The 20,958-nt window shown below is 41.3% G+C and overlaps 1 protein-coding gene across 1 annotated transcript in view; it reads left to right on the forward strand.

The window, feature by feature from the left end:
* Window positions 1-20,958, forward strand: part of LOC126185117 (ER degradation-enhancing alpha-mannosidase-like protein 1) — a 189,814-nt gene that overhangs the window by 138,310 nt on the left and 30,546 nt on the right. Inside the window, exon 7 of the mRNA XM_049927935.1 lies at window positions 18,602-18,772. Within this exon, the coding sequence (XP_049783892.1) occupies window positions 18,602-18,772 (171 nt within the window). The remainder of the gene's footprint in view (window positions 1-18,601; window positions 18,773-20,958) is intronic.

A 20,958-nucleotide genomic window follows, 5' to 3' on the forward strand; every position in this document is an offset into this window, starting at 1 on the left:
TTGCTTACTTCTACAGTTCTGTATTTACACCCTTTCTTATGAAAATGGCAACTACTCCTTTATCCATCCTAGATCTAAAAGATGCTAAGTTATACCCATTTATACTGACAGTATCTATCCCCACAGTTACATGGTGTTCAGACAGACAGACAGAGTATATCAATCTCATTTTTATTTTTGAGATCATGTAAACATGCTAATAGCTCATCTACTTTATTCTTTATTCCCCTGATATTTTGATGAAGTAAGTTGATACTGCACTTAGCTTTGCCCCTATGGTGGTCATTAAAAGCAGAATGGGTCATTACATATTTTCAGCGATTTTAAGTCTACTATTAATTCCCAGTCTAGCACCGATCTTTATTTCCTGTGTCACCCACAAGAGTCATTGTCTAAACTGACAGCAGGCCAGTATTATTCGAAAAAATATTAAAGGATGTTTATTTCCAACTGCCTTTGATGATGCTTCCCATCAGTCTCTAGTTTTAAATACACCATTTGGCTTATTCATGTACAATTCCCTACTGTTTGGGGTAGTGAGTGCATCTGCCATTTTCCAAAATTATTTAGAACAATTGTTTCACAGTATTCCTCACTGTTAATTATTTGGGTGATATTGTTAAAAGGCCAACACATGGGAAACTTTACAAGAATCATGAATAGATTTTTCAATGGCTCCAGTAAAACTTTTTATGCTGTCAGTTAGAAAAGTGCAGTTTCTTTGCCCCCCACATCAAATATCTTGTGCACATATTTAGCCATAAGAGTATCACTCCCATGTGTGAACACTTCAGCATGTTTATGAAAATGGCAGCCCCCCACTAACCTTAAAAAGTTACAGTCATTTCTGGGGAAAATCGTGCACTATGTCAAGTTCATTCCTCAACTGATGCAAACTGTCTCCTGTCTATCAGCTGCACAAGAAGGGCACCAGATTTGTGTGGTCAGTCAGCTGTCATCAGGATTTTTAGCACTTTCAAGGGGGCCCAAGATGGCTCTGTCTGATGCCATATGTGCCAGATCTGCCATTAACATTTGTGATGGAGGCAACTCACTACGGCAATGTGACAGTTTTGTCCCACAAGTTGTTAACTGGTTTAAAGCAGCCAATTGCCTTTGCCTCCAAAACATTGAATGCTGCACAGCTCAGCTACTCCCAAATTGAGCAGGAGGCTTTTACAATCATTACTGGAGTCAAGAAGTTTTGTTTGTGTTTGTATGGCAACAAATTTCACCTGCTGTCTGCCCACAAATGTTTGGTTTCCTCGTTCGGACATTGGTCTAAGCTCCCAGATACAACGGCACAGCGTCTGCAGCACTGAACGGTATTTTTGAGTATCATTACAAAAATCCATTTTTGCTCTACTTCCAAACGTGCCAACACAGACCCCCTTGTCCTGCCTCCCTGTTGGCCCCAACATGTAATTCAGTCACAAGGAAAGTGTTTCTTTTGCCCTGGATCAACAGCTGTAAACAGCATTGAATTAATTCCCAGAGGTGGTGTGCAAGGTTGTTGGCAGTCCAGAAGTGTTGGCCGCACCACATTTCACAATTATTTTGTGTTACGTTACTGGGTCAATACCCTATATGGAGTCTCTACATTGGCCACAGAAGACTCATGTCTGCCAGGTCATTATTTGAATCTCACTCCAGTCCAGCATCCTCTGGCTCCTTTATACATTGCATTGAAGGATGACGTGCATGGAGGTATTGACCAGGCAACACATTTACTATCCAGGCTTCGATGCCTGCTCGCATGATAAAGTGTGTCCAGCTCAAGTTTTTCACCATGGTCTTTAACTGAACACTCTTGGGATAGGGTCCACATCAGTTTTGCAGAGCCATTTTGAAGTACTGTGTGGTTGCTAGTGATGGATGCCCTCTCCTAATTTCCATTTGTGGCACACATCATCCACCACTACACCTACTGCCATTCTTGCCCTTGAGAGGATTTTCGCTATTGAGGCGCATGTTGCACCCTGTGCTGGATAACGGGCTCCGGTTCACATTGACTCAGTTCAAGGCCTTTTTGTTGGTGAAATTGCATTGACCATCCGACCAATGTCTCCTTTCACCGTGCCTCGAACATAAGAGGCTGAGTGGCTGGATCACACCTTCAAGACTCAAGCATGCCTTGCAAGGCATCCTTGTGATTTCATTCTACCCTTGTCAGTGGGGTCAGTTGGGCTGGAATCCTGCATGGGTGCAGGCATCACACTCTGTTAAACCACCTCCATCCCACGCAGCGTGCCCATCCTGCATACAAGCCCATCTACTCACGTGTTTGACCAGCATCCAGTGTGGACTGACTGGGTTGTCGTAGGCCACAGAGACTATCAGGTGTTCTATGTTGAGGCTGGGCATGTTCACCTGACCACCACACCACAGTGCCAGGTAGCCTGTGCTGTGGCAGTGTGGTACCTATGGGGAGAACTTCGAATTGGAGTGGGTGCTAACAGGACAGTAAATCTGTAATGAAACAGATCGAACTAACCCATGCCAGTGGCCATGCCAATATGACCATCTCAGCAGATGGAAAACAAGATATCATTTAAAAGGCTTAAAATGCCATAGTGTTTCTGTCTTTGGTCATGCAATGGGATAAGATTCAGGCAAACAGAAATGAAGGTGGACAGTCTGCCCAGTTCTTGGTTGCTCCAGAACTGATGGAGAATCAATAAAGACACTAGCTTTCATTAAAAGTATTGAGATAGGCTGGGAGATTTGCTGCAGTTGAGAAAATGAAAAATGGATCTCTGTTGAACAAAACTTTAGATTCTAAACAATCACAGGCTCGTCAGGCCTCTGTCAAGCTTGCAGATGTACCCGTTACCAACTCTAGTCATAACAAACTCAGCGGGATTGAATGCATGATCTTCCATTAGGACCTAACACTACAAACAAATGGAGAACTGTGTGCTAGCTGGGAGCAGTGCAGAGTAAATTTTCTTTGTCACATTCAGAGAGGACCTAAGGATAAGCAGTGGACACTGTAGCTTTTATCCTAACCGTCAATTGAAATGTTTTACCTAGGAAACTTGAGTGATGGTTTATAGGCGTGATGTCAAACCATATTTTCCTCCTCATATGAGACAGTATAGGTGCCGAGTTACGGGCACATGTACTCCTGTTGCACTAATGAGACTACTTTTGGGATACATGGAAGGACAACATGTAAGGACAGACTTTGCAAACTCCCTACATGTGTAAACTACACAAAACACCACCCTCCTCATTTGCCAATGTGTACAGTTTCAAGAGGGAGAAGAAAATCCAGGAATATGAAACACATGACCATCTGGCTTATCAAGGTGCTAAGAAAAAGTTTGAACAACTCCAAACAATTGATACAACATCATACTTGGCAAATATTGTGTAAAAATCCACTTTCAGTATGATGAAGAGATCTCAGACATTAACTCCTGGCTATAGCCACATGTCAGTGCCCGTTTTTCGGTCAGGAGAGGAGGCATCAGCTCCCTTGACCCCCAAACCTGCAGCACCAGTGGTAAAGAAATCTGCCAATGTAGCCAGAGATGGCTTGTCCTCCTCCTGCATCACCAAAGAAGAGGATACCTGCCAAGGTACCTCCCTCCCAGGATGAAGCAGACTAGCAGCCTACCACCAGCCATTGGTTGAAAGCACCACAGTCTTTGTGTTGTAGAAAAAAAAGGATCCTCTTGTGTCCCAGAACTGAAGACAGGAAAATCCTCAGAAATGGAAATCTCACAAGGACAAGAAGGTAAATCTGAAATTGAACTGAATCCTGCTGCTCCATTCTGTGAGAGAACATTGAAGGGCACTTTAATGACAGAAACACTATCCTTTTGTGGAACATTTAACAGCATTCAAGAGACTTCGGATGAAGGCAAGGCATTTAATAAAAAAAAGAATGCAGGAGTGTTGGGAGCAATATATATCATCTAAGAGAGCCCACACCAAATTGTCTCGAGCATGGACTAAACTCTGTCGCATTTGAGGCCACCCGTCATCCGTAGTAGTTCTTGGCATCTCCAAGAATGGCAACATCTGTACTTATCCCACAGTTGTTGCTGAATGTCTCGCAGCACACTTTGCCGAAGTGTCCCCATGCAGTAACTACCATCCCAATTTCCTGATCCTGGAATGCCAGGCTAAGTTAAACTACTTATCCTTCCATTTAGTGTATGGGAGTTCCACAGTGCTTTAGCAGAGCGTTGGGGCAGAATCACTGGATCTGATAAAATCCACAATCAAATGCTTAAACACCTTAGCAACAACAGCATAAAACATGTCCTCAGGTCTTCCAAATGTATTTGGTAGGAAGGGGAGTTTTCCTGTCACTGGTGGGAGGGTATTATTATTCCTTTCTCAAAACAGGGAAAAGACCCTTTGTTTTGACTAGTTATTGACCAGTCTCTCTAATGAACAGGCTCTGTAAATTATTTGGAAAAATTGTCAACCGATGACTGTTTTGGTGCCGGGAAGCCAAAGGACATTTAACACAATTTGAAGTAGATTTCAGGCGCTCTGATCCACCACAGACCAAGTAATTCACCTGGAATCTGCAGTGCGCATTGCTTTTGCACACGGTCAACACCTGATTTGCGGGTTTTTTGGACAGCAAAAGGGGTAAAATATCGCCTGACGACATCACATCCTGTCTGCTTTGCATGAGTGGCGTTTTTGTGGTTACTTACCCATTTTTATTCAGAATTTTGTACCCCACCGACTGTTCCGTGCCCAGATAGGTTCACCCCTCAGCAGCCAATATGCACATGAAACATAGATCCCTCATGGACCGGTTCTGAGTGTGACCCTCTTTACCATCACAATCAATGGTATCATGACTGCAGTGAGACCCACAAACTCACTGTCACTGTATTTGGATGATCTCTACCTGTGTTATAGTCCTGTCATAGTGCACTACTGAGAACCCAACTTCAGGGGTCCGTACAGAAAGTACATAACTGGGTGATGAAATGGATATATATTTTCTCTCACGAAAACTCACGTCGTGCACTTCTGTTAAATCAGCACTGTGCATCCTCACCCATAGCATTACCTTAGTAACCAGTTACTTTAAGTTGTAACTTACCATTTTTAGGCCTTTTTTTTACCAGTAAGTTAACATGGTTACCAGATGTACCCCAGCTCAGGGCAAATAGCGTAAGGAAGCATAAAAGCCTCAAATTTTTCCGCAGAATATCTTGGGGTGCAAGCAAAGGCACATTTATTCTGTGATTCTATAAAGCTGATTTTAACCCAACTGCACTATGGGTGTGCTGCTTACTCAGCAGTAGCAGCTGCACCACCACCACCACCACCACCACCACCACAGAGCTTGTTAGATCATGTAAACCACACTGGTGTGCAGTTGGCAGTTGGAGACTTCCATATGAGCACCGTAGACAGCCTCCTAGTGCTAGTTGGTATCCCACAAATGAGGATCAGACTCTGACACCTCTTGGCGGGCTGTGCAGTCACAATCTGTCAGATGCATAACCAATCCATGTCGGTCAACTCTGTTCCACAGTCAACAGTTCAGACTGTTTACAAACCGCCAAAAAATGGGCAGACCAGCATGTGCATGACTGGACGCTCTGTGCAAGGACCTCCAGTTGCTCCCTCTTACGTGTATACATACACTCCTGGAAATGGAAAAAAGAACACATTGACACCGGTGTGTCAGACCCACCATACTTGCTCCGGGCACTGCGAGAGGGCTGTACAAGCAATGATCACACGCACGGCACAGCGGACACACCAGGAACCGCGGTGTTGGCCGTCGAATGGCGCTAGCTGCGCAGCATTTGTGCACCGCCGCCGTCAGTGTCAGCCAGTTTGCCGTGGCATACGGAGCTCCATCGCAGTCTTTAACACTGGTAGCATGCCGCGACAGCGTGGACGTGAACCGTATGTGCAGCTGACGGACTTTGAGCGAGGGCGTATAGTGGGCATGCGGGAGGCCGGGTGGACGTACCGCCGAATTGCTCAACACGTGGGGCGTGAGGTCTCCACAGTACATCGATGTTGTCGCCAGTGGTCAGCGGAAGGTGCACGTGCCCGTCGACCTGGGACCGGACCGCAGCGACGCACGGATGCACGCCAAGACGGTAGGATCCTACGCAGTGCCGTAGGGGACCGCACCGCCACTTCCCAGCAAATTAGGGACACTGTTGCTCCTGGGGAATCGGCGAGGACCATTCGCAACCGTCTCCATGAAGCTGGGCTACGGTCCCGCGCACCGTTAGGCCGTCTTCCGCTCACGCCCCAACATCGTGCAGCCCGCCTCCAGTGGTGTCGCGACAGGCGTGAATGGAGGGACGAATGGAGACGTGTCGTCTTCAGCGATGAGAGTCGTTTCTGCCTTGGTGCCAATGATGGTCGTATGCGTGTTTGGCGCCGTGCAGGTGAGCGCCACAATCAGGACTGCATACGACCGAGGCACACAGGGCCAACACCCGGCATCATGGTGTGGGGAGCGATCACCTACACTGGCCGTACACCACTGGTGATCGTCGAGGGGACACTGAATAGTGCACGGTACATCCAAACCGTCATCGAACCCATCGTTGTACCATTTCTAGACCGGCAAGGGAACTTGCTGTTCCAACAGGACAATGCACGTCCGCATGTATCCCGTGCCGCCCAACGTGCTCTAGAAGGTGTAAGTCAACTACCCTGGCCAGCACGATCTCCGGATCTGTCCCCCATTGAGCATGTTTGGGACTGGATGAAGCGTCGTCCCACGCGGTCTGCACGTCCAGCACGAACGCTGGTCCAACTGAGGCGCCAGGTGGAAATGGCATGGCAAGCCGTTCCACAGGACTACATCCAGCATATCTACGATCGTCTCCATGGGAGAATAGCAGCCTGCATTGCTGCGAAAGGTGGATATACACTGTACTAGTGCCGACATTGTGCATGCTCTGTTGCCTGTGTCTATGTGCCTGTGGTTCTGTCAGTGTGATCATGTGATGTATCTGACCCCAGGAATGTGTCAATAAAGTTTCCCCTTCCTGGGACAATGAATTCACGGTGTTCTTATTTCAATTTCCAGGAGTGTATAATACACCCTGCAGGCTATATATTAAAAACATGTGTGGCCCTCAACTACGTACCCTCTGACTCAGAGTTGAAATATTGAATGTTTTGGCTGGTTTCGTTGTCTAGGGGTTGGGATACATAATTGCCACATTACAAGCCAAATACTGCTGAGTCTACAGTATACAATATGAATATACACATGAATCGAATGGTTGAAGATTCCTGTCACTCGTCAATTGTGAATTTTGAATGTGACATAAAAATTTTCAAATGAAAGATTGCAATTAAATAAAACCTGCAGGTACTATTATTAATGACTTTAAATGATGAGTACAATAGCAGAAGTACCTTTTAGAATGCCGTTTATTACTGCAAAACACTTATTGGTGTCGATGGTGCAGCAATTAAATAAAATCTAAGTCGAATAACAGTGAAACAATAGATTCCTACTTCACGTAATTAGTTATGAACAACAACATAGCTCGCAAGATATTCACTTCTAAACGCATACGACGTCTTCACTGCAGAAGCCACAGAAATCTCACAAGTGGAAAAGTTGGCACTACGTAATATTTCTTTCTCCTGTGACTACGCGCAAACTGCTCCACTCTCCACGTAGTTCCTGCAGCCGACCGTCGCTGCTTCCTGTCCAGCACTTCTCTGCCTCTCCGTGACCCGATGCCGCCGCCGCCCCCCCCCCCCCCCCCCCTCCCATCCCTCACTACCATCCAGTCTCTCCATTCACTGTAGTCGCCTACCATAGTAACGAGCACTGTGATTGGCTACAGCGCTCCCGCCATGTCTCCAAGCCGACGCACACTCGCAAAAATATGGAAACACAAACGAAATATTGGATTTACATTTAAATAACTTGAAATTAAATAAATATTCCTACGACTGGACCATAAACATGATCTAACACACATTATTAAAATACATAATCAAATCAAATAAACATATATCAAAGGAATGGAAACAAAGGGTAAACCAGTAGCATAATGTCTGTGCTTTCTAAAACAAAGTAAATATTAACCAGTTTCTTCACGAGTAGTATATATCGGATATAAACAAAGACATAGACAAATAAATATATTTATAAGCTTGCTGCTACTGTTTTTTCATGTAACTGAGGAGTACTTTTGGCCTGAAGCGATTAATAATAATAATAATAATAATAATAATAATAATAATAATAATAATAATAAACACTACACGGCAAGCACCCGTATCATCTGACACAGCCACACATCGATCAAGACGCATCCAACACATGGCTAAGGAAAGGCAATATATACAGTGAGACGGAAGGATTCATGATCGCAATACAGGATCAAACAATAAACACCAGATATTACAGCAAGCATATTATTAAAGATCCCAACACCACAACAGATAAATGCAGACTTTGCAAACAACAAATAGAAACAGTAGATCACATCACAAGCGGATGTACAATACTAGCAAATACAGAATACCCCAGAAGACATGACAATGTAGCAAAAATAATACATCAACAACGTGCCATAAAACATAAACTAATAAAACAACACGTTCCCACATACAAGTACACACCACAAAATGTACTGGAGAATGATGAATACAAATTATACTGGAACAGAACGATTATAACAGATAAAACAACACCACATAACAAACCTGACATCATACTCACCAATAAAAAGAAGAAATTAACACAACTAATTGAAATATCCATACCCAACACAACAAATATACAGAAGAAAACAGGGGAAAAAATTGAAAAATACATCCAACTGGCTGAGGAAGTCGAGGACATGTGGCATCAGGATAAAGTCGACATTATCCCAATTATACTATCAACTACAGGAGTCATACCTCACAATATTCACCAGTACATCAATGCAATACAGCTACATCCAAACATATATATACAATTACAAAAATCTGTAATTATTGATACTTGTTCAATTACCCGAAAGTTCCTAAATGCAATATAACATATACCATACAGTTACAAGGAAGTCACGCTTGACTGAGGTCCGCGTCACGTTCCATTTTTAACCAGACTTAAGTCTGAGAAAAAAAAGTCAATAATAATAATAATAATAATAATAATAATAATTGGCCACTTGACCTCTAATAACTCGTGTACTATTCAAGTTACATGCTTGTAATTAATACCAATTTAGGTTTACACTAACAGCTTTTCAAAGACATGTCGATCAACAAAATCGGATCAACCATGTAGATTTTGGAAATCCATTGCTGGGTGTACTTGTATAATTTACAGTCCGATACTAAACTTTTAAGCTAATAAAGATATTGAAAATCTGATTACACCATCAGTCATACATATAATGGTAATGTACATGTTTCTTTTTAAGGTATCATGATTCCTCTGGCTATTATTAATTTCTACATGTGCTGTGAAATGTCTGCTATTATGGTTTCACAAAGTCCGCCATCTTTGGCCTCTCCTTCATCAACACAAAGCACAGTCCTCGTCACAGCGTCAATGTGCGAAAGGCCCCCGCACAGCCATGCCAACTCTGAACTTAGAATATTTTCAGGGCCCCCCAACTCACCCGTTACCTCACAACTCCCACCCCTCCCCAGTGGTGTGTACTCAGTCCTGTGATTTGAATGGACCTCTTCCATGGCTCTAAGAAAAATCCTGACTCCGCCTTTCTCAGGTGCTTATTCTGTTCAGTTGGCAAAAGTACCCCAATTCAAGATGCACCGACACAGATGGGTTGAAAGTGGATGACATAGTTGGTTATGCTTTTGCACACACAAAGGGGATACGAAAAGTATTCTCTGCTGATTGCATGCAATGTACACACTGCAGAGTTGGTTGCCATATCGTGGGCTCTGCAATACATTAAAATTCATGCAACAAAGAGCTTCTTGGTTTGCAGCAGCTCTGTGAACTGCTTACAAGACACCTCTCAGTGCTACTGCGATGTTAGACTGCTTTATTTCTTCGTTGATAGTCCTTGGTGTTGACATACTACATTGTTATACTAGCTGAAAAATTGGGGGGGGGGGGGGTTGGAAGTTAAAGACTGACAACTGTAAATGATGTGGCTGACAGTTGCACAATTGCATTTAACAGTTATTTACTTTCACTGTTCACAATCCCCCAATATTACACAATTATATGGCCAGTTCACTATTGGCAAATGTTGATAAGCCTCGTTAATAGGTTTCAGGCAACATCAGCATACTGCTACAATAGTTTGTTGTTGAACATCTATGAGCAGTAAAAACCTAACCACACAGTTCACAGTTCTTGCAGAATAATGTGGTACGTGGGACACTCAATTAAATTAGACAGACATTGTCATTAATTGTTCTAACACATGGCCTATTTGTGTTAAACTTATTCCACTGTTAAGTTGTTGTTCGGCCATGGACTGACTGTCTTGGGTCCAAAAATCGGGCGTCTATATATCCTCACAATTATAGGCACTGAAACTACACATTGTTAGATGTTTTAAGTTACAGAAATTACTATTAAAACGTAACTCATGCAATTAACTGAATACATTGAAAAATTCCTTCTTTTCAACAGCTCCTTCTAACAGAAAGGTTAGGCTAAATTATTTGTTTAAATATTGAAATTAACAGATACAGTTATACAATTTTTTTGACAACCTGGTAATTATTTTGGAATTAAGGGCCGGTTTTGCTAATAGAGCCAAATAAATACTTCAAGAATCCTAGTAGTTCTTCTTCCACATGTCTGTAATTAAAACAGAATTTATATTTCTTTATAACTCAACAATAATCTGTCATGAAATAATTACTGATTTCCCCTGTAACGATCTGTAGTAAAATAATAAATTAGGAAATTAATTACATACACAAAATTAGACCTGGTGTTATATTCTTTAAAATTGAGGGCCACCTTTTTCTTTCATGGAAATGCAGATTATACTCATGCATGTTAATGGTAATCAGGCAAAAATGAAAATAAAATGTATTTAAGGAGGCAGATGGCAATACAAGAGAGGAAGTAGAAAGATCCCAACTTGGTATGTCACACTACCCAGAAACTTTCTGGTTGCTAACATCGAAGACCAGCTAGTTTATCTCTACAACTCTGGAACCACCATAACATTCATGTGGACATCAAACTACATGGGTATTTCGGGAAATGAACTACTGACGAATTAGCTAAAGAAGCAACCACAGGAGATGAACTTGAACTCAGAGTATGAGGCACAGACCTATGACTGCAACTAGGACATTAAATTGGGACCAGCAAGGTGTGGCCTACTCCTCTCCAAGCCTCTTGGAAGGATGCCATCACACTACGATGACAATGTATCAGCCACATCAGACTTTCCCCCATGTCAAGAACAATCCCCCGTCCCTGATGTAGCTGTGTCTGAACAGCTCATATTCTCACAGTGTGTGCCCTGCTGGTTGGCCTGAGATGAGTCATCAACCTGTCTACTTCCCTCACCAAAATACTTGTGAATGATCACAGCTACTAAAGTCGTGCATTTTCTGAGAGAAAGTAGATTTCATAACAAAATTTAATGCACCTCAACATTTTGTGTCGGGGAATGATGTTGGCTTGTACCTCTTGCTCTGGTATGTGTCCATAGTGGTCCCAAGCTACTTTCCCCACTGCAACTGGCATGCATTTTTAGATTTTTATGCACATATTTTATTTATCTTACTTTTTGAGCTAATTAACTGTCTGGTTGTTAGTCTTCATTTTATCACACCATTTTAGTTGTACTGACTATGAGGATGACCAGTCTTGGTGTATCCTTCAACAACCGACCACAGTTTTCAGATGCCTGGATTTTATCCCACTTCTAAGTATCTGACTTAAACTACTTTCATGCATAACTTCAACCATGGGCACAAGAGCACAGACACTGGAGCTGACAGTTCTCCTTTTCTTATGTTATTTGAATTTCTAGTCAAACAAGAGACTGTTAAAATATTGTTCAGTCCCTTTGAAATCATAATCATTTATGGTTCTGTGAAATGACCAACATATTCTTTAAAATTTTAGGGAGAAGTTTTTAGAGTGTTACCGGGTGACTGGATCATCCATGGTTTATATATTTATATATATATATATATATATATATAAAATAGAGGGAAAACATTCCACGTGGGAAAAATATATGTAAAAAGAAAGATGATGGGACTTACCAAACAAAAGCGCTGGGCAGGGTCGATAGGCACACAAACATACACACAAAATTCTAGCTTTCGCAACCAACGATTGCCTCGTCAGGAAAGAGGGAAGGAGAGGGAAAAGACGAAAGGATTTGGGTATTAAGGGAGAGGGTAAGGAGTCATTCCAATCCCGGGAGCGGAAAGACTTACCTTTAGGGGGGAAAAAGGGACACGTATACACTCGCGTGCACACACACACACATCCATCCACACATATACAGGCACAAGCAGACATTTGTAAAGGCAAAGAGTTTGGGCAGAGATGTCAGTCGAAGCGGAAGTACAGAGGCCAAAGATGTTGTTGAAAGACAGGTGAGGTATGAGCGGCGGCAAATTGAAATTAGAAATTAGCGGAGATTGAGGCCTGGCGGATAGCGAGAAGAGAGGATATGCTGAAGGGCAAGTTCCCATCTCCGGAGTTCTGACAGGTTGGTGTTAGTGGGAAGTATCCAGATACACCGGACGGTGTAACACTGTGCCAAGATGTGCTGGCGTGCACCAAGGCATGTTTAGCCACAGGGTGATCCTCATTACCAACAAACACTGTCTTGCCTGTGTCCATTCATGCGAATAGACAGTTTGTTGCCTCTATATACACACACACTAAGGGGTATGAGATAATGTGACTGCATGGGTGGTAGTGAGTGAGGTTGGAAGAGTGTGAGTGCAATTTTATTTAAAAGTTTACTGTTATTTATTTATAACATTTTAGAGGTTTTAATTAAATTTGTTTCTACCAGATTTTTTAAGGGTGTTGATAACCTCGCCATTGAGCACCCATAACTCTCTCTGAGAGAGAGAGAGAGAGAGAGAGAGAGAGAGAGAGAGAGAGAGACAAGACTATAGACTGTCTTTGTTTGTACTGTGAATGTTGCATGAATTAGGTGATGTAAAAATTAAAACAAAAGCTGACATACTTTGCTTATTTTCATTCCATTTTGGGGTAACATCTAAAGCAGATTTGAAGTTATCCGGGGCCAGAAAAAATCTAATGCAAATTGTGTGTGGTAAACAATTCGAGAAGTGTTTCAGATCCAACTTTTTAAAAAAATGATTATATTGATTAATATGGCTCGGTGTATTAATTCCTTGAAGTCAGTCATAAGTAGTTATCCCTCATTCAGACCAACTGCCTCAGTTCACAGAATCAGTGCAGGCAAGACCATCAGTCTTCACAAACACAGGAAGTCCTGACTTTGTTCTAAAACAGTGTTCATTATTCAGGAACACACATTTTGAATGAGTTTCCAGCAACTGTAGAATGTTTTAGCTACTAATAAAGGACATTTTAAAAGAAACATAATGTATTTATTGGTGGCATACTCCTTCCACTCCATTGATGAATTTCTTTAGCAGAACCAACTGATGTAGGTATTATTAACTATGTCTCACATAAACACCATGTAAACACCTGACTTTGGCACAGCTTCAGTAGTGCGATCTATGTAAGTACAGCCTTTCAAATTATTCTTGTTATTGAACATGGTTTGACTGCAATAGCCTTTTAATAACATGTAAACAAATAAACAACAAGATTGCCGCCCCCCCCCCCCCCCCCCCCCCCCCACACACACACCACAACCTATACTTTTGACCAACGTCTCAATGTATGTGGAGAAATGTTTACTGTATTAGTTTTTTGTAAATATTAATTATGTATTTTTGTTGTTATGACACATTCACATCCCTTGATCTCATTATGGTTGTATGGAATGAACATTGTATCTCACAAGATCTGACCTTATAAACTCACTGTGTACTGTAAAGTGTTTTTGTTATGGTTCATTAGAACGGTGATAGTTTTCAAACTGTCCATTCACACACGTCTGTATCCAGAGGTTGCCTAATGCACAGTAATGTGATGGTGCTAAAGCTGGAGAGAACTTATTAAAATGCCATTGCTGTTAACTGTGTTTCCACTAGATGGCTGCCCAGAAGAGGAAAAAGTGATAGTGTTCAGTTTCTCATAGCCACATTGTGTGCCAGTATCCAAGTTTAAATCTCAACCATCATGACATTGTTATGTGAATTCAAGACACGTGTCACGAGTGACATATACCGTTGTTTTATGTGGAGATGTTATGCCAGCAGACTCCATAATAGTCTTCCAAAGGTATACACTCTGTGCTGGCTCAGGATATAGGCCTCAAGTCTCTCTTGGATCATAAATGACAAAAAAATTACACGCCACACTATGATCATTTGTCACTGTCATTTACGCTAATCATTCACTCTTAAACACAACTTTCTTCCAAGGAAGAATGACCCTGTGTAGTTTCCAGTTAGTTGGAAGAAAGAAATCAATAAGTTGGCATATTTTTAACATTTTAATTCAGTAATGTAATATGCTTCCCCATGAGCTGTGGACCTTATCAGTGGGGTGGCTTGTGTGCCTCAGCAATAGATAGCAAACATATGGTTCCTGAAGAGGGGCAGCAGCCTTTTCAGTAGTTGTGGGGCAACAGTCTGGTCATTTGACTGATCTGGTCATGTAACATCAACCAAAATGGCCTTGCCATGCTGGTACTGTGAACAGCTGAAAGCAAGGGGAAGATATAGCCATAATTTTTCCTGGGGGCGTGCAGCTCTACTACTGTGTGACAGTGGTAATGCAGGAGTGGGTTTAATAATGAATAAGAAAATAGGAATGCGGGTAAGCTACTATGAATGGCACAGTGAATGCATTATCATAGCACAGATAGGCATTAAACCCATGCCTACCACAGTAGTAAAAGTTTATATGCCAGCTAGCTCCACAGATGATGAAGAAATTGAGAAAATATATGATGAGATAAAAGAAATTATCCAGCTAGTTTAAAGAGATGAAATTTTAATTGTGTTATAGGACTGGCATTAGATAGGAGGAAAAGGAAGAGATGGAAAAATAGTAGGTGAATGTGGACTGGGGAAAAGAAATGAAAGAGGAAGCCACCTGGTAGAATTTTGCCCAGAGTATAATTTAATCATCATTAACACTGGGTTTAAGAATCGAGGATTGTATATGTGTGAGAGACCTGGAGACCCTGAAAGGTTTCAGATTGATTATATAATCGTACAACAGATATTTAGGAACCAGATTTTAAATTGTATGACACTTCGAGGGTCTGATTTGGAATTTGACCACTTTTTTTTTTTGTATGAACTGTAGATTTAAACTGAAGAAATTGAGAAAAAGGTAGGAAATTAAGGAGATAAGATCTGGATAAGTTGAAAGAACCAGAGGTTGTTGAGAGTTTCATAGGAAGCATTAGGCATCAGTTGACTAGAGCAGGGGAAAGGAATACAATAAATGATGACTGGGTAGCTTTAAGAGTTGAAATAATGAAGGCAGCAGAGGATCAGATAGATAAAAAGACAAAGCCTAGTAGAAGTCCTTGGATAACACAAGAGAAACTGATGAAATTATTTAATACAGAGATACTGAACTTAATTGATGAAAGGAGAAATTTTAAAAATAAAACAGGCAAAAGAGAATACAAATATTTAAAAAATGAAGTTGACAGGTAGAGCAAAATGGTGAGCAGGAATGGCTAGAGAACAAATGTGAGGATTTAGAAATATATTTCACTGGGGAAAATATACACTACCTACAGGACAATTAAAGAGCCCTTAGGGGAAAAGAGAAGCAGCTGTATGAATATCAAGAGCTCTGATGGAAAACCAGTCCTAAGGAAAGAAGGGAAACCTAAAAGGTGGAAGGAGTACTGAGTGGTTATAATTAAACTTTCCTTGTTTAACACTTTATAACACAGAAACTAATTACTGTAAAAGTACCAAATGTGGTAATATTAATGACCAGAGTATGGGGTGCATGATTTCCATGCGTCACAGTGCCGTCCAGTTCCAACTATGGCCACCAGGTACCATGATAAGTCATGGTGATTCATAGTCCCACACAACTGACCAGTTGCAGTGCACTTGTTGACGTGTCAGCATGAGGTAGGACAAAAGGAGCAGGGCATTATTGGTGAAGCTCTGTTATCCAAACAACAGTAATGCTGCAGCTGCATCTAAAGAATGTCGCCAGCTGAAAGGACTATGGAAGGGTCCTCTTTCTCCACATGCTGTGTGGAGCGTGATGACGTTTGAATCAACTGGAGAATTGGGTGTCACTCCGGGAAGAGGCCAACGACCAGTTGCACCACATGTGGTTGACGAAGTCGCTGTTGCTATGGCTGATGATGCTGCGCACAATTCCCGACCATCAGGCAGTGCACGTGCTGTGTCGTGACAGTTGAGCATCCCGCGGTCCACTGTACGGAAGGTGCTTTGAACCATTCTCAAATGGTATCCGTACAAGATCCACGTCATACAACAGCATGCACCACAGGGTGCACGACGACATGCTGACTTTGCTCTCCACTTTCTCGCAAGGCTTGAAGTTGACAAGGGCTGGCCCTGGACCATCCTGTAGACAGCTGGGTCTTATTTTTCTCTGACGGGTGAGGTGAACACACAGAATTGCCGAATGTGGGGATCTTCATCTCCAGTCACTGTGCATGAAGTTCCTCTGTATGGTGAACTTGTCACCGTACGGTGTGGCTTCATGGCTACTTTCATCATTGACCCAGTCTTTTTTGAACAGGTTGGTGCTAAATGATCAGTGCTGGTAACGTTACTACCATATACTTCGCCAGCATGTCATACCCACCCTACAAGAGAGACGCATTGAACTCTGTTGTTTTCATGCAGGATGGGGCCCCACAGCACATTGCTCGTGAGGTTCAGCTGTTTCTCTGAAGCATATTTGGAAATGATAGAATCATCAGCCAACCGTTTCCAAATGCTTGGCTGCCACAGTCACCTTATGTCACTCCCTTTGATTTCTGGTTCTGGGGCTACCTGAAGGACAGGGTTTACCAGAGGTACATTTGCACATATGGTTATCTGAAGTGCAGCATATCAAGAGGTAGCCAGCATACCTATGGACATGCTTTGTTCTGCTGTGGAGAAAGCAATCCTGTGCTTTCAGACACTTCTGGACACTGATGGGCACCATATTGAGCCCCTTTTGTAGCAGTAATGGTACGAGTATGTAATGGTATGATGTACTGTAGCAACACATTAAGTGTTTCAATTTAATTAATTCTGCATTATTTCTCATCCCCATATCCTTGACATTAATGCTGTCAAGTTTGCTACTCGTACGGTAATTAATTTCCGTGTTATAATGTGTTAAATAGGAAAAGTTTAATTATAACCATCTGGTACAATGCAATATCATCCTTGCTGATTTTGGCTGTGAAAGCATACTTACAATTTTTCCATCAATTGTTGTGTGGATTTATATGCTGCGAAAACCACACTTGACCACATCTGCTATTTTTACTTTGTATCTAAGGGTGATGCCAGGTGTACTTCCTTGAACCTCACATAAGCAATTTCTCTCTTCTTTCTTTCTTTCTTTCTTTCTTACTTCATTTATTTTTATGCTGTGTGTGCTAAAATCAACCCCCACAATACATTTACTCTCATGGGTGGGTAGTTATTAAGGATCTGCCACAATTTGAAATAAGGGTGGCTTTCAGAAGTACAAAATTGGCATCCATTATTTACAACTTAAACTTGCTTCTGTGTAGGAGATAGTGCAGTATGCAGCCATAGAAAGAGTTGACAGCTTCCCTTGTGAATTTAGAGGTAGAGAAAAAAGTTACAAAAGCATTTGAAACAATTTTTTTTTTCAGCAACTTTTTTTTTACTCCACAAATTAAATTTTGAATAAACCTAGTTGCTAAATTTAAATGTAGATTAAGATTACAGTGAAGGCCAGTCATGTAAATGGTCAGTGTGCAGCTTACAGAGATGGGTAAATCAATTGACATGTTCCAAGACATAATGAGATATTGTAAATGTGATCCAAGACACATACAGATAGAAAGAACTAGCACAAACCACTGAGTGAGATGGGAAAGTGGAAAGATACAGGACTCTTTTGGAAGGATGGCTGTTTATTTCCCTGTCCAGCCATGTAGAGTTAGGCTTTCCATTGTTTCTGTAATTTTCTTCAGGCAAATGCCAGACAGGTTTTTTTTTTTTTTTAAGTAAATGAACAATTTCCTTCCGTAATCTCCTTTCCTTCTTCAAGTGAACTGTACAAATAGCGCACTATGTCAGAGGTCAGTATGCCACAAATGACAAGACTCAGCATACTAGGGACATGTGAAAGCTTCTTAATTTTGTATGAAATAATCAAATAATATTACTGTCTTTACCTGGTGTAAGACAAGCAAATGAACTAGGTCTACAATCCATTATGACATTTATAATTATGTGTACCAGCAAGCACAGAATTTTCTGAAACTAGATATAATCTCTATCCATTTACATTGAGCCGAAAATGTCTGTATACAACAGTCTTAACAGAGACTTTTTGTTTTTTGATTTCCAGGTGTTATATGGTGATGTGGAAGAAGCCATATGTTCACATGCATTGTATTATGCCATTTGGAAATTATATGGCGTTCTTCCAGAACGATGGAACTGGCAGCGTATGTCTGCTGATATGGCATTTTATCCTTTACGACCTGAATTAGTTGAGTCCACATACCTCCTCTACCAGGTAAATCCATGTTAAAATTGTTAACCTTGTGTCTCCAAAGAACATAGCTGTGTAACTGTATAATCCGAACAGATATACATGCTTCTAGTGTGAACTAAGCAGAGATGTACTCAAGCCTCTAGAAACAGAAATCTGTTATTTTGAAATGAAATGTATGTTAAGTACTTTAGTTTAATGAGTAGATACAAATCCACTTTGTTCACCTGATCAGAAAAGAAAATATGTTGCCTCTGTCAAAGCCTTGCATATCCGAGCAAACCTAAAACAACTGGGTTTGTGCAGATGCCCCAGAGGTTGCCCCCCTAATCATTGATTTGCACCAACCGACACACACTTTGTCAATGAGGGTTTTGTAAAAAGGTATCTGCCACTCAAACACCATGCAGTTATTTCAAGTTGCTTGCTCTCTTTATCACACAATGTTCCGCTGTCACACTAAACTGTTTCTGAAGCATCCACAGAGTTCATGCTAATGAATGACAGGTAGTGCTGACCAGCCACCAGTTTGGAAAACCCATTGTACAACAAACACAGATTCAGACACTTGTAAGCCCCATGAGGTGGCCGTCATTTGCTGTGTCCCAGGATGGACGCTGTGAGGTAGCAAAAATCTCTCTTCCTCATTGTTAATGTGGTATTTCAGCAAATTGCTGTTAAAAACAGGTGTAAATTCCACTGTTGCAGTTTGTCTTAAGGCTATTTTGTACTGGTTAGCTACAACATTGTGAAGAATGAAAACAAACCTATACCCAGGAAGACAAAGAAAAGCAAGGAAATAATACAGTGTTGCATAAATTGGGCAAAATATTCACACTCTGACAAGGAATTATGATAGTATGCAGTTGCGACCTTCTGAAAGTACAGCTTTTAAATTTTTGTGTGCTCCAGTTATTTTTCACTCATTCTGCCCCACTGTAGCTGCCTAATGCCTGAGTGCAAGGTACTTTATGGTGAAGTGACAACCGGAGTATTCCTATTTATGGGATTTTGAAGGAGAGGGAAGAAGAGGCGAAAGGTGCACACATGTGCCCAACATTCAAGACTAGGTTATTCTTTGCAAAAATTAGATACGAGAAGGTAATATGTTAACCTCATGCACATATATGTTAAATATTGTTTTAACAGTATTCTTGTATTGATTTTCTGCAGCTGTACTTCATTGTAATAGTCCAAGCTTTAAAATCAAAGAAAATACTGCACAACACTGATGTTAATAATTTGCTATGGTACCATTTAATGACACATTAATTCATTTCATTCATTTAAATTACGTTTGTGAATCACAACATAAAAATGTTCAAAGCAAAGAGATCTCTGGCACATGCTACAGGTTAGAAATCGTGCACTTTGACACAATGAACAATGCATGTTACCAATGTCAAAATAGTAATTCACTCCACTGTACAATACTTCTCACTCAGGCATTGGGCAGCTGCAGTGGGGGTGGAGTGAGGGGCAAACATCCATTGCATGTTCAGGTTTAAAAGTTGCACTTTCAGTAGATTGTAAATGTGTACTATCAGAATTACAGCCAAAATTTTCGCACATGATTGATTGCTGGAGCCAATATCTTTAAAGTGTGCTTCCCCCCCCCCCCCCCCCCTTGAAATATGGAAATATGAGAATAGGTTGGTGGTGTTTGCTTGTGAGCTTATCAGTGTTCATTACAGAAACAACTTTTATGAAAAGAATAAAATTACATCAACTTCTCAAAACATCATGTTCTGAAACTGATCACAGAAATAGAATAATATTCACCAAAGTCACCAGTGTGTACAGTGATTGAGGGAAAAGCACAGACTTGCACTTTCCATCTTAAAAACCAGCAGGCAGCTAGAGCCTCAAAATCACCTGGGAAGAAACATCACAAAAACACTGTACGTATCCCGAATACCTAGGATCCCAAATACCTACTGACACGAATAAATAAATAAATAAATAAATACCAGTGTGCAACACTGTGCAACTAGTCTCATTGGAAGGAATTTGTAAGGTATTCATAGATCCAAGACATATGAAAGACTGGGCAAGCAAGTGAACTAACAGCTGCAACACATTTATGTAGTATGTTGTGCCAATATACAAGGGATTATCATCTCAAAAAGAGAGAAAAGTGAAATTAATTTTATATTTGTTTGTAGCTGCTTGTCTTCTGTTCTAGTACACATTGAAGTCTCAATGCCACA

The sequence above is a fragment of the Schistocerca cancellata genome, chromosome 4, assembly GCF_023864275.1.
Source record: "Schistocerca cancellata isolate TAMUIC-IGC-003103 chromosome 4, iqSchCanc2.1, whole genome shotgun sequence".
NCBI lineage: Eukaryota > Metazoa > Arthropoda > Insecta > Orthoptera > Acrididae > Schistocerca > Schistocerca cancellata.